Source organism: Euleptes europaea, chromosome 5 (assembly GCF_029931775.1).
Source record: "Euleptes europaea isolate rEulEur1 chromosome 5, rEulEur1.hap1, whole genome shotgun sequence".
Taxonomy (NCBI): domain Eukaryota; kingdom Metazoa; phylum Chordata; class Lepidosauria; order Squamata; family Sphaerodactylidae; genus Euleptes; species Euleptes europaea.
In genome coordinates this window covers 85,700,438-85,716,047 of record NC_079316.1, presented here as the reverse complement: position 1 = coordinate 85,716,047, position 15,610 = coordinate 85,700,438, and the positions used below count along the sequence as shown (strand labels likewise).

At 39.6% G+C, this 15,610-nt stretch overlaps 1 protein-coding gene across 1 annotated transcript in view; it reads left to right on the top strand.

Annotated features, from left to right (window-relative positions):
* PCDH15 (protocadherin related 15) overlaps window positions 1–10,561 on the top strand; it is a 558,859-nt gene extending 548,298 nt beyond the window's left edge. The window contains exons 34-37 of the mRNA XM_056849418.1: window positions 1,035–1,073; window positions 3,053–3,126; window positions 4,464–4,593; window positions 8,956–10,561. Coding sequence (XP_056705396.1) covers window positions 1,035–1,073; window positions 3,053–3,126; window positions 4,464–4,593; window positions 8,956–9,507 — 795 coding nt within the window. The 3' untranslated portion in view covers window positions 9,508–10,561. The remainder of the gene's footprint in view (window positions 1–1,034; window positions 1,074–3,052; window positions 3,127–4,463; window positions 4,594–8,955) is intronic.
* Window positions 10,562–15,610: the final 5,049 nt, after the last annotated feature.

Sequence of the window (15,610 nt, the reverse complement as noted above, 5' to 3'; positions counted from 1 at the left end):
TAGATCTTTGGGGCAAAAAGCGCCCATTAATGCAGATTTGAGACTTTAAAAAATGTCAGAAAAATGTGCATCTGCTGAAAGGCAAACCCTGTGCAAATTTCCCCTGCATAATGGCCATTGAATGTTAAAACATCAGTTGGTGACTGTTTTCCTTTCTTTTTTGATGGCCAGCCACATGGAGTACTGAGCAGATGGGCTCAAATTGCCAGAATAGCACCACAAAAGACATTTGGCACTTGGGACAGATCCTTAAGTACTAAATACACAGATCACAGCAATAGTTAATGGCACACTTGTATATAAAATTACCCTTCCCCCTTGAAATTACATTTAATCCTCCCCCAATCAGTGCTGACATATATTTTGAAAGTGAAAGCTGCAGTCTATGCACATGACAACTTTTAAAAGCGACACAACACCTGAGTGCTTTGTCGCTGTTAATTTGTTCAGAATGAATTCAGAATGTCTCGTAAGAAGCTGTCAAGACTAACAATGAAAAGCAGCCATCTTCTGATAGCCCAAGGTAGGAAGTTTGATCCCCAAAGGCACGCAACCATGGAACAGCAAACCAGGACCCTTACATCTTAGTTTCTTTGCCCTTTGTTTGAAGAGAAGCCAAAGATTTGGATTCCACACAGAAGCTCCACTGTTGGAATGAATTTCTGTCAGCAGAGTGGGATTTTTCTGCCTACCCTCCCCTGCTGCAGCCTAAAATTGCCCTCTTCCCCCATGATGTTCTTCAGGGACATGGGAACCTTAGAAACAGCATAAGAGGAGAGTTGGAGGAGGGAACTGATTAAAATCACACTTGTTTTCATCAGCAGAAATTTTCCACTAGTACAGCTTCAGTACAACTAGGTAAGCTCTGAACAAGCACTGAAGTACAATTCAAACATTATAGTCCTAAGCAGAAATACTGTTGTTACAGTGGTTTAAAGGTTACGTTTTAACCTTTTAATCTCAAAGTAAATTACTTGCATTTTCTATTAAATCTTTTTCATAACCTTCTTTCTGTTTCCAATTTTCTTTATCAGCAACAACAACTGCTAAGGCCTGCTCTTCTCCGACCAGAGGTACCTTTTTTTAAAACCATCCCCCCCCCTTTTTTTTACTATTCTAGAACTTACTTAAGTGGAATACATTCTGATATTCGTTCTGGCTTTCAGCACCTATCTGTGTTCATCGCTGAAGGGAATCGGAAGCATATTCCATTCATGTTTTTAAGACTATAGTTGTTCACTGTAGTTTAATTGGCAATATTGTAGACAGATTCATGCACTTCAGCATACTGACTCAATTGTATGACTGTTGCCGTTGATGTAATTCTACCAAATTTAATCTACCTTCTGTGCTGTCATTGAAACTGTCCAAAGTTCATTTTAGTCCAAAATAATGTCATTAGCTGCAGTGTTATAAGCTATACTCAAGAATCTGAATGATAATTACTATCATTCTTTCCGCTCTAATAATCCTTTCATTAAGGAAGGACGAACAATATCCTTGATCACTGTAAAGTTAGTTGAAATTTGGTATTGTTTCACTTATAAGAAAGCAAGACATGGTTTAGACATCCAGATGTATAATAACATCTTCAGCTAGTAGGGACCAAAACTGATCTTAGGAGCTGGTAGGTTCAGCACTGCACAAACGATTACTTATATGAATGTGCAATTCACCCCATTCATATGGCCTCTCCTCTCCTCCCTCACCTGCGATGCACTTAATTAATTTTCGCCTGTAAGCTTAATGTACACAAAGGGTGTGCACCAAATTTTTGTTCAGTATTTTTTTGGACTCAGGTTTAAATTTTCAGAAAAAACCCCAAAAGTTGAATACTTAATATGGCTTTTCCAGGATTTTTTGAAAAAATCAGGTTAATAACCTGAACACGAAAAATACAGTGCAGAGCTGAAGGCTGGGCTGGGTTCAGGAAAAGGGAATGGAAGGAAATATCATCACTACCCAGCATTTTTTTAAAAAGCTCACATTGGAGAGAATTTTAAACAAAATAAAAATCTGTTTTTAAAAGTTGAGAGAAATTAAGGGTGGAGGAAGGTGATTAAAACAAGTTGGGGAGAAAATCATGTTATTGAGAAAAGCAAAGAAGTCCAGCGAGCTTTCAGATTCTTGTCCTCTGAGGGGATATTCTAGTTATTTAGGTTGGTAGTTGCTGGATATAGCCCTGACCTGGATGGCCCAGGCTAGCCTGATCTCGTCAGATCTCAGAAGCTAAGCAGGGTCAGCCCTGGTTAGTATTTGGATGGGAGACCACCAAGGAATACCAGGGTTGCTGTGCAGAGGAAGGCACTGGCAAACCACCTCTGTTAGTCTCTTGCCATGAAAACCCCAAAAGGGGTCGCCATAAGTCGGCTGCGACTTGACGGCACTTTACACATACACAGTTGCTGGATATTACAGGGTTGTGTGTTTGAGTCCATTGTGTTTCTTCAGATGCAGCTTGCTTTACTCTCTCTTTTTTAAAAAAAAAAATAACTGTTTATTTACCTTTTTTTACTCTCTTTGTTTCATTCTATTACGATCTTCTGCATGTATACTTGGAAGTAGGTTCCATTTTGTTCAGTGGGATTTACTTCAAGGCGTAGTGTAAGCTCATTACTTAACTCATCACTCTTCCTGTTCCATTCTGCTATTGCTTCTTCTTTCTCCTCTTTCTCATTTTAACTCAAACTATCCCAAGAATAACCGTGTGTGTGTGGGGTGGGGGTTTACACTCACACACCAGCTCAAGGCAAGTGGTGCACATCTACATTTGGGAGTCCCTGCTCAGCCATTGGGGGTGGGGTTCACTTGCACTTCAAGGTCTGGCCTGATGACATCTGTTTCTCCCTCTTTTTGGGATGGGAAGAATCATGCAACTGGGGCAAATCACACATGTCTCATACTTGCTGGCCCCAGCTCACACAAAGTATCATTTACGTGTGTTGGATATGTACACATTCAAGTCTGATTCCATGTGAAAGGTATTTCCACAAGCCCACATCTTTTACCTCCCTAACATTCCTGTTGAATTTATTTTTATTGTGACATACAGGAACTCTCTATGGAATCTGGAATAGATCCTGGCCAAGAGTACTATGGACAAGATTACTACGGTTATGAACATGGGTATTATTTGTTCTATATTTCCTACACACAGCTGAGATATGGGCATTTGTATTGCTATAACTTAGTGTAAATATGCATAATATGATGATATCCAAACGAGTTCTTGCTAAGGGTTTGAGTATGACTGGTGGAATTTTTGGCTTCATTTCTTTGAATACCAAATCCCCATAACACATAGAAGTTCACTAAGTTTTAAAAAGCTTCCTGTGCAGCACTGAGGAGAAGTATTTTCATGAAATAGTCCACTGTACAGTTCCATTGTGCAGTTCTTTTGAAACAAGCGGTTGAATATTCTTGTAAGTATCAGAGTAATTTGTCACCTCTAGAGGCACTGAAACTTCAAGAAAGATAAAACTCACTGTTTAGATTCAACCTAATATATTATGTTAGCATTCTCTTCTCCTTCAATCTACCAGTTGTTCTGTATTCAAAGATTTCTGTACATGTAACAAGCACAGGATCTTTTAAAAAAAGGTTAACAGAACAAAAATCTGTAATTCAGAAGAAAGCAGCAATATGTACTCTGATGTAAGGACAGATGGATAAGTATATTATGCTGATTCATTGTCACGTGAGAACTTATGAAGTCATGTCCTGAATACTTTCATGTTTATATCTGCAAAACATTGCTGTTTTAAACAACTTGTCGAAACATTTGTGTTAAGTGAAAGTTCAGATGTTAAGGGTTTGAATTACCAAAACATTTGTGCCATGGTACTAAACACATGGGTTGAAATGTAATGGGACTTTAAAAAAGAAGAAGAAAGAAATAGACTGTATAGGGTGTTTTTTCTGGACCCCTATTCAGGACTTGTATGTTGGTCCCGAAAAGGAAACAGAATTTCTATGGGTCCATTTAAGGTTGGGAAAACAGTCTCGGGGACATCTTAAACCCCACTCCCTTCACACACCTGTCCCAATCTGTGTCATGTAGGATACTAATTTATTGGGGGGGGGGAATGCTTGGAAGCTCATACACAGGGCTCCAGGCATCTCCTTTGGTCTGGCTGTTGGAAGAGAAATGTGCTGTGGTAAGAAGACAAAAAGATATTTCAGTCCAGTTTTATTTCGATACAGTATCAGCTCTGAATAAAAATCAAAGTAAGGAGACAGAAATAAAACCTGAATACGTTGTTGTACCAAGCATTTGTGTGAAATTAATCCATTGAAGGCCGCACGTGTGGCAAAAAACAACTCAGGAGGCATAGAGGTTCTAGAATAAGGATGCAACCTCAATAAAGAGGCCTGTGTGAGAGAAATGTTGCTGTGTGCTTGTAACACCCTCAATCTGAATGCATACAAACACAGAGAATGTCTGTACCTGGCTTTTTCCCCAGGTACGAATTGCCTCAATACGGAAGTCGCCGCCGATTGTTGTCTCCTTCTGGGATGTATGATGAATACGGTGAAGTGGTCATGGAGAGCGATGGTGGCTTCTATTACAGTCCACAAGGACCAGAAGCAGAGGTAGCTTTATTTTCCTTTCTGCCGATTCTTTCACATTTCTAAAATACTGCATTCACTACGATAGTCTGTAATATTATGTTTGTAAAATTAGTGTGAATTTTTATTTGTATTGTATAGAACCATTTCAGATTCAGCATTTGGATTTTTGCCAAAAGAAAAGCACATCCTCCTCAACTAAGCTACAGTAAAAATTTTGAAATGTTTGAAAATGAGGGGGACAACATGCCCCTGTATGTAAAGGCAAAATTGAACCGTAATGGTCTCTTAAAAAGGATATACATTTTGGATTATTCAGCACATAACATATTGCCAAGGAGTCTAGGTATAAATTAGAATCTCATAATTTCATACCATATCAGTTGGATGATATAGAACCAGAGGGCAGATATGGCCAATATTGATGGGTTGCGTGCCCCAGCAGTAATGCACAGCTGTCATATGGGCATTTCTCATATCGGTAGCACATTTGCATGAGGTGGCGTTGCTATGATAAACACACTCCTGGCAACTTGCAAGACTTCATACATCACATGTACATGTGAACAGCAACCTCAGGGAAGCAGGGTTTGGGGGTGGGGGGGGGTTGTGGCAGCCGGATTCTGTGTGTAACATAGCCTCTTAAGGAAAGAATGGTAGGGGTTTTCTTCCTATTCATTTTCAATCCGGTACCACACTCTAGTGGTCAGAGTGATAATTTAACAGCTGCTTTGTTGTACTAAAGGACAGTTTGTCATTATAACTAGTCCATATCTTAAAAGCAGTCTCTCCTAGGGTATAAACCATCATGTTGACCCTATATACATATTATGCTGAAAACCTACATTATTGTGCCATAAAGTTGTTTCCTGCCTTCACTGCAAGCCTTATGGAGATGGCTCTTTTGCAGTGGGGGGGGGGATGCAGCTGTGCTGCACATAAATCACAGGCTGCACTTTGTAAAGGGACCAGTTGATAAGTGAGGCAGCACTGGCCCAAATAGCTGCATGATGGAGTGAGGCTAATAAGTGCCCTTTTATACATTCAGGGGTGCAAGCAGATAGCTCTTCCTTTGCCACTCCCAGCTTGGTAAAAAAAAAAAAAGTGATATCAAGAAGCTTCTTAAATGATCCCAAATAAATCTTGCACCTGAATGCTAACACTTTTTTTTCTTCCCGCCTCAAGTATTCCAGGATAGCATAATTTCATTCCCAAAATTGTACTGAAGTTCCATTTTTATAATTTGCAGAGGAGGAGACCAGGTCCACTTGTTGCAGGCAGAGGCATAAGCCACAGACCAGTGCCTCGAGTAGCTGTTAGTGCTGTAGGCGAAAGAAAGGCTGTAACAGCAAGCCCCGCCCGGGGTAGGAGGAAAATAAAAACTGTGATGCAAATGAGCCGAATAGCGGTTAGTGCCCACAAACCCATAGGAGCAGTTGAGGTTGCGCCTTCTCCCTGGAAGAAAGCAAAGATATTCCCCATGCTACACAAAGTAAGAGGCAAAGATGCAGATTACGACAAGCTAATGGCAGCGCGCCAAGCAGATGAAGAAGACAGCATGGTGATTAAAGGAAGCTATTTCCAGAAATCGGCTGAGGACAAACCATTGCCCAAGACGACCAGCCGTGCTCTGAAGCGCCCTAGCGTTTCCAAGAAACCACGGGACCGTACATCAGAGGAAGTGAGCGAATCAGAATCCAAGTCAGGGATTTCTATCAGTGTCACGGCAGAAAGTGAATCTGAAGAGAGTGACTACGGAAAGAAGAGGAAAAGGAGAAGAAAATCATCTTCCTCGAGCGAAGAGTCATCGTCATCCGCAAGTAGCGAATCCCCGTCAGATAAGGACCATTTGAAAGTGACGCTGGACCAAGATGAAACCAATGAGAGTACTGTGGATTCCGATGAAGAAAGTGGAGATTCAGAGTCATCAAGGTCCTCATCAGGCAGTGAATCAGGTGAAACATCTGATCGCTCTGAAGAGTCTGGTTCACAGAGCAAAATATCTGATACTGAGGAAGATACGAAGTCAAAGATGTCATCAGTGCTAAGCTCCAAGAGCAGTGACCTTAGCTCTGTGCCACCAGTTCAAGACAAGAGTTCCGAGACCAGTTCCAAGAAGCAGTCTTCCACAGCAGGAAGTGAGTTAGATGACACAATACAGAGAGTAGCAGAAGAGGAAGAATCGGCATCAGTTATGGATGAAGAGGAGACAGATGAAACTGAAACATCTTCCACCATTGGCAAAAGTAGATCAGATCGTGGTACTACGACGACGACTGCTACTACTATTACTACGACGTCAGAGTCAGACATTCCTACTGACACCACTTCTTTTTAGAAAATGAAACAAATAAAATATAGGGTAGGCTGTTTGCAGTAAAGTGTGCTCTGGTTTGCTGTGTTCTCTGTGTGCTTTTTTTGAGACATGAGAGGACATTATTCCAGTCTGGGAGCCAAAAATTTAGTGAACACAATTGGAGACTATCCAGTACTTCCATCCATTTTTTTGGCAGGAAAGAATGATAGACTTGTATCTGAATGGCTTGACCAACTTCAGGCATTTGCATAAATGCAAGTATGTTAGAACTAGGGAGGAATAAGATGCTCATATATCAAGATCTTTCTTCTTTTGTATAGCCAGATTTGGATAATTAAATGTTTATACTTAGGGACATTCCTAGATGTTAAGAACTTTTCTACAGATCTTTTTACAGGGCTGATTCACACTATATATTATAGCAGAATGTGTGAATGTACTCTAGTGGGAAAAGATTTTGTTTGAAGAAGTGTGAGTTCATGTGGTCCTTCTGCCTGTGATGTTTGATCTGTGATGGTCGGCTCACACATGCACGTTACTGCCTGATGTTCCAGCCATCAGGAAGTACTCATAAATGCTGAGTTTTAAAACTAACCCTCCAGAAAAGGTCTATTTCTATACTGCATGGTTTGTGTTTTCTGAAGACATCTGTCCATCTGTGCCTTAGAAAGCAATGCTTTTACAACTTGGCATTGTAGAACTGTTTGCATAAAATAATTATGCATGTTCCTTGCAATTCCCAAGCCTCTAATAGCTAAGTCAAGTGCTTCACATGGAATTTATTTTTTAACCTTAGTTAATTTTCCATTGAATTTGTGTGCTTAGTTCTCAAATTTAGGAACTATTACTTTATATAGATAAGTAATTATATGGAATACCTTGCTATAATCTTGAGCTATTTATGCCAAACTTTATGTTAGTAGAACTCCATTAATCTAAATGGTGAAGTACTTGTAGGAGTTTCAAGGTGTGAGATATTACAAACTGACAATCCTAGATTTATCAGAGTATTTATTTTCCTCCCCACCACTGTTGATCTCTCTGCATTTCTGCAGAAATAAAGATTGCTGTGCTTCAAAATGCCACTGCTTTTGACACAATAGGCACTGTGAAGCAGAAATGTCAAGGGCTCTTCATGAGCTGAAATAATTCCAGACAAAAGTGATAATGACTTCGCAAATATTTACTCTATTAGCACACTTACAGCTCCAGATGTTGCTATCTAAGGTCCAGATTTTGTGCCCATGCTCACTGTGTGATACCTTTGATACTTTGGTTGTGTCTCATGCATCACTGATACAGCTTTCCTGTATAAATTCAGTATCTGATCATAGGGGTAAGTATATCAAGCGACAAGATACCATTTGAAAACTACTGCTGAACTGAATGTATTTCTGAAAGAACTGAGTCACAAACCATAAGAGGGGAGTCCATGAAAAATCATTACCACTTACTGTCACTCTACAGCTTTGAATTAGCATCTGCTCTTCTGTGGCTTTATGAGCTCCAGTTCTCCACCTCTAGTTCTCTAGAACTGCCACCCTGCCAACCTCATCCCTTCGCCTCCTAGTGAGATGCCTTGATGTGCTTAATTTCCCCCATCCATTTCATTTTCTTCCCTTACTGAAATTCACCAGTGTTATGGGAATATAAAATTTAAACTCAGCACAAATATTTGAAATATGAAACCACTTTCAGTGTGTAATACAAATAACACCACAGCATAGAGATTCTAGAGGAACACAGTTCAGAGGGAGCTCATAGCCCCTTCTTCAAAAACCAGGTCCTGTTTACCGACTCGCTTCCATGTACTCAAGAATAAAGAATCCATGTGGCAAGAGCAGAGGGATATTTATAGAGAATTAAGATGGTCCTCTAAGTCCTCAAATGATCAGATCCATAATGCAGCTAAATTGATTATTTACCATGTGGGCTACCAAAAATACATAATATTGTTGTCTGGCAGCATAAAAGGAATTAGAAATGTTGTATTTAAAAATGCACTGTAGCTAAATAATTTCTAAATAATAGTAGCTAAATAATTTCTTTCTCTTTTTGTTGTCTCACAGTGGGCCCGAAAGAAAAGAATCAAGTTAGTAGTCGATCCAGAGTATGAGACCAGCTCCACTGGAGAAGACAGCGCTCCAGAAAGCCAGAAGAACCGTCTCAGCAACCCCAACATTCAAACCAATATCAATGGTAATATCTACATAGCCCAAAATGGATCAGTTATTAGAACCCGGCGAAGTTGCCTCTCAAACAATTTAAAGGTCACATCCCCTGTGAGGCTGGGGAAACACTTCAAGAAACTGGATAAGCTAGCAGTGACACATGAAGAGAACGTCCCATTGAACACATTTTCAACAGGGGCATCGTCTAGTGACAAACTAAACACGAGACCATGCAGTGTTTCCTTTGCATCCTCTGCTATAGACCCTGACAACGTAGTAACAAAGACAGGGGGCAACCGATTAAAAAGCACAGAAGAGCAAGAATCCATTGCTGATAATGAGGATATCAAGGAGCCATTGGAATTACCCAGCAATCACACACAGTCCGATGACGAGGAACTCTGGATGGGTCCTTGGAATAACCTTCACATCCCAATGACAAAACTGTGACCTCTCTTTTCCATTTTAATTTTTACTTCCATTTATAATAAAGTACGCTTTTTATCGTCACCGAGGAAAAACGTATGAACTTTGTACCGTGCACATAAGTTGTATACTTTCAACAAAATGCTTTAAAAGTAAAACAAAACCAACAACAAAAAATAACCGAGAATTTGCACTCACATTTGTACCAATTAATTGTTCTTCCCAACAACTCTTTTTGACAGATTCAGAATTCACTAAACAAGTATTCATTAAAATGGACTAGTTTTGTTGGCTCTGGAGTTATTGTTTAATAGTCATCAAACCACTACTTAAAATGCACAGTAATTGCTTTTTGCAGTGTTTGCAGCAGAAAAGGCAGCATTGAATTCATTGGATTACTTATTTGTATAGCACTGCATCTTTAGCCAGCTCTATTTCAACCCATAGACATTAACGCAGTTATCCTGCTGATAAAACCTATACAACTGGATGTTTCTGATCTAAGTTCTTTTCAGGCTCTGATCCAGCCTGCCACCCATGGTTGATAAATCCGGTGGCTACTCTTGCACAAACCCACCCTGTATTGGGTAAAACCCAAGGCTACCTTTGGCCTTGTGAATGTTTAATCATTAGAAGACTATACATTATGTTGGGGAGTCACCAACTGCCTTGGAAATTCGTTCAGTTTTTAAAATGTGCCTTAGAAACAAGAATTTATCAAATTTCAAATCTTGTAGTCACTGGCACTTGCAATGCCTTCATCTCTAATCTTAGATGAGCCATCTGTTTCATTACTAATACTCCCTCCACCAAGTGGCCTAATCAAAATTGTGTTTGAAACATTCATATTAACTTTTTAAGATCCCTTACTGGTCTTAGATAAATGTTTATAGCTCACCTTTGTATTCCCTCCAGCTTGTAACCACTTGTAAACACTTTGTTGCTGCTAATCCTTCTATTATTAAGGTTTATGCCAGAAACTCCTAAAATGACCACTAAGAGTTTCTAATGCACTTCTCATGATCCATTTGATAGGATGAGAGATATTCTTCATCATACTTCTGGCTTATAACAATGCCTTGTAAAAATTGGTGCAATTGCCAACTAGCCAGTATTTTATGAGTATTAAATAATAAAGCTGGTTATCTACCCAATAACCGGAGTTGGGGTCTGTAAAGATAGTAAATTCTAGATCCTTCCGGATTCTACCCACAATTCACCATAATCTTCTTCACATGACAGATTTCTTTAGGTTCTGCCTCAACTCCTTAGCCCTAACCAAGGAGCCAGTACTTCTTTTAGGTGGACATCCTAAATGTGGCTTGAATTGTGAACTATGCACAGATTAATTCAATTCACATTTCCCACATGACAGCCCTGGTTCAGACCTGTGATGTGGACATTAAGGAGGAAGTGCTTCCTGAAGGTACAATTGCCTCATCCTTCACACATGAACTACCTTCTTTATTCCTAGATGGTACAGCCTTCCCTATTGGCTATATAGGAGCAGCACAGTATGGAACTGAGTCTCGATTATGAAATGGCTCAAACTGCACTTTTTACTATTTAACTGCTTCAGACTCTATACATTTACAGCACAATGTGCTGCACAATAGGCGTGGTGTACATTTAAAACAAAACTCTCCCATTTATAAGGGCTGTTTAATATACAAAGGGAACAATTCAGATCTCACAGCACTACAAATCAGAAATATCTCCCAAGGATGAGATGCTCAGCTGGGGTAAATCAGCATAACGCTACAAAGCCAATGGAGCTTTGCAAATTTACAGCTGCTGTGGAGCTTCCATAATGGAATTTTTAAAGCTATAAAATTGGTGTAAGTGAAACATGAATCAAGCCCTTAATATCAGCAATATACTCATTATATAATGCAATAACCTCTATGTAGATGCATAGAATGGAAGATTAAAGAGGATGCAAAATCATTTATATCAGGGATGTTTGTAACAATTAATCTTGCTTTTTTATTTCTGTCATCTCGGCTAAAGCCCCTTTCCCTTTGCACATCAATTTTCTTTGTTTCTTTATATAATAGCCTTGTCAGGAGTGTTTATGGTTAATCAATTTTTTTACCTTATGGCAACAGCAGCCAGAATTAAAAATGGCAATGATGCAGGCATTTCAATGATATCAGAAGACACAGAAGGTAACCGGGCAAGGAATGCAGATCCATGTATTTTCAGTTACAGCTTGCCTTAGGGGTTAAAAAATGCAAGATGGGTTCTAGGCCAAAAGGATTCTGCATCAAATTGCAAAGACAAAGGAATTCTGAAAATAAGCTTAGTTTGTATGAAAAAGGATTTGTTGAGGGGGAAAAGGTTCTGGGAAAAATCAAAGAAATGTTTTATTGTATAAAGTGATATCACATTTATTGATCGGGGGGAAATTATATGAGCACAGGACTGTAGCCCAAAGTTGACTGAATATTTATTGGTTTATTTATTTACAAACATAACTGGGAACACACAAAGATTTGAGGGAGACATCTCATTTCCCACTGCCCCACTATTTCCTCTTTCCCTTTCCTGAATTCCCCATAGCCTCCCCCCTTTTCCTGCTTCCTTGTCTCCTTCCCACCCAATGGCCAACCTACATTTATCTGCCCCTCTGTCTCCAGCAGTTTCTCCCCTCCCCAGCAGTTTCTACCCAGGAAAACTATGGCCCAGTTGTGGGGTGCTGGCTACTGGGCCAGGCTCATTTGCATGGTAGGAAACTCTCAAGGACATGGGGTGGCATTTCACTTTCCCCTGTATCCCCCTCCCTGCACTATTTCCTCTTTCCCGTCTCCTGTGTAAATAAACAAGCGAACAAATAAATATTCAGTCAGCTTTGGGCTACAGTCCTGTGCACATTTCGTCCAAGGGTTAAATTGAGCCTGGACTAGCTAAGGTTAGTCTTAGGATCTGAACGTTTGAGGTAACAAAACAAGCAAAATGTCTTTAAACGTATCCTGAGTGCCTTTCATTCACTGCTGTGTAACTTCTACCACACATGTATGAACTCAGAGAAGGGCTTCCAGGTAAGAGAACATTTAATCCAAGAAAGGTTGAGCACCAAGATCTCGCATTCAGGGACAATGAAGCACTGCTTACGTTCCACTGAAACCACTAAGATTTTCGTCTTCTTTCATTACAGTAGACCTGCACAACTTGTGAGCTAGCAGGCTGAATTTGGTCCCCAGGCATGAAGTGTGGAGTGCCAGGGGCTTCCCGTTTTTGTAGTCCTAAGCAGCCAAGGATCTAGTGGCTGGCCAGGTGTAGTTTACTGAATGGTTTTTGACATGGTTGATTAAAAGTTGTGAAAGTCTACATAAGCAGTTTCTTCTTCATTCTCTTCTTTACAGGGCCACAGTTATTCCCACGCTTCCCCACTCCGGTTACTGATAGTCTCTCTCTCTCTGTCTAATTGTGAGGTTGGCTTTCTTTTAAATCTTGATCCTGCTGCCTTATCTTTGGGTCTTGTATATTCAGATTTCACTTGATCAACCATCAGCTCCATCACTCTCCATCTTCATCACCAACTTACAACTCTGGTGTCATGTACTTGTTCTTCTCGCTTCTCTTTGCTCTCTGCTCTCTGTCACAGAATTTCTTTTTCACACCCATGACATATGTTCACTCTGACTCCATGCTGTCTTTCTGCAGCCTCCAAGATATAAACCTCTGTTCATGGGAGAGGTGCGTGCTAGTCTGCCACACAAAACTTCCTGTTTAGCCTTATTGTATCCTCATTGTATCAATTGTCTCCATGAATGTAAATGCTTGCGTTCTGTTTTATCCATGCACTTTTATCACTTCAATGAATGCAGCATCCAGTGACAGCTTGCATGTGTGAATGGACCATCACAAATGTAGCAACACAGACAGAACTTTCAAATCTTTCTCACAGTGGGTTGGATCCTGATTCCTCTCCCCTGAGAGCCAGTGAGATATAGTGGTTACAGCAGCGGTCCCCAACGTGGTATCTGTGGGTACAAGGATGCCCCAAGCATCTTTCCTGGTGCCTGTCAAGTGTTTGTAGAAAGTGGGCAGGGCCAGGTGGGGCTTTTGCCCAGCAGGGCTTCTGATTGACCACTGAAGACCTGATTGGCTGTGCAGATTTTTTAAAAGTTGCTTTTGGCAGCAGCACACGGATCGTCACTGTGTGACTGAAGGTAAGCTGTGTATATGCAAAAAAAATAAACACAATATGATAATTTTAAAAGCATCCTCTTAAATGGAGCTTCTACCTGAAATGTTGAAGAATTACTATTAGAGTTAAACATGACTTTGCTCCCTGACACCTTGTGGTTGGCTCCGCCTCTTGTGGTAGCCATTTTTGTGATTTCCTCTGCCTCCTTGGGCAGACTCAGCATGGTGGGGCGCAACCACAAAGTCAGAATTCCAGAGGGGCTGACAGGCTCAAAAAGGTTGGGGACCCCTAGGATAATGTGTTGAACTAGCTCCATTTTCAAATTCCCACTCATCATGAAATTCAATGGATGATCTTGAACCAGTCATTTTCTTTAAGTCAACCTCAAGGGGTTGTTGTGAGCATAAAACAGAGGAGAGGAGAGGAGAACCATGAACCATTGAACCAAGTTCAATTCCTGGCATCTCCAGTTAAAGGGACTAGGCAAGTAGGTGATGTGAAAGACCTCTGCCTGAGACCCTGGAGAGCTGCTGCTGGTCTGAGTAGACAATACTGACTTTGATGGACCAAAAGTCTTATTCAGTATAAAGCTGTTTCATGTGTGTTCGTGTATGCTGCCCTGAGCTCTTTGGAGGAGAAGTGCGATAAATATCAAATTGAAAGACCACTCATTCTCCTCAGTTAGTGGGATCCAGCTCATGGCTTCTCAGTGAACCCGGTTCACACATTCAGCTTCCATTCACTGATTATACAGTAATCACCTGAAAGTGTTGGATGTGTGAATCACTCCAAAGGCTTTCCTACATGTGCAACACAGCAGCTAACTTGCTTTTGGCACCAATGTACTTTTTTCTTTTCTTTTTTTTAATTTTTATATTGCTTTTTTATAATTAAACAAAAATAAACAACAATAAAAACATACTACAATACAAACAAAAAAGAAAAAATAACTTAACAATAAAATAAAAAATATAAAAAATATAACATCACACAAAAGCACTATTGCATCCAGTACAGATACATTATGTATATTCTAATATATAGTGCCCAAACCTCCACCACCCACCACTGTGCCCTCCACCCTTGGACTTCCGGAGGGGTGTTATAACAGTATTTAAAAGTCTATTATTATAATCAATTATTAAAAACACATTATTCTATAATTCATTAACTATACCTATAAAATCTGTTTTTGCCAATTTATCCCAATATGCAGCGGCTTTGACCATATTTTTTTTTTAAATTCATATCTTTACCACATAAAGAATCTGTAAGTTTGGCCATCCGCATATACATCCATAACTTTTCTCTCCAACCTTTAATTGAAGGTTTATTTGATTGCTTCCAGTTCTTAGCAATTATAATTCTAGCTGCAGCAAAACTGTATTGGCATATGACTCTGTCACCTTTATCTAAATTCTTCTTAGGAATATCCAGTAAACAAAAGGCAGGGCCTTTTTTAATTTTTAAATTGATCAAATTATTAGTTTCCTTTAAAACTAATCTCCAGAACCTTTTATTTTTTTACAAAACCACCACACATGCATAAATGTACCTATATCTGTTCCACACTTCCAACAAAGACCCTCATCCTCTTTTTTCATTTTACTTAATAATACCGGGGTTATATACCATCTGTAAAACATTTTATATAGATTTTCTCGTATTTCATTAGTAATGGTAAATTTAAATTCCTTCTTCCACAAATTTTCCCATATTTCCAAATCTATATTGTAACCTAATTCCCTCATCCATTTCACCATCACTGGTTTAATCCTTTCTTGTTCCAAATTCATTTCTATCAGTAATTTATAAATCCTTCCTATCAATCCCTTATTTCCCTTAGTTAATATAATTTCAAATTTAGATTTGGTTTGATTAAACCCCGTCCTATTATCCTTATTCAATATATCCCTTACTTTGTAGTACATAAACCAGTCTTTGATTTGAAGCTCTTCTCTGGTTTTCAACATC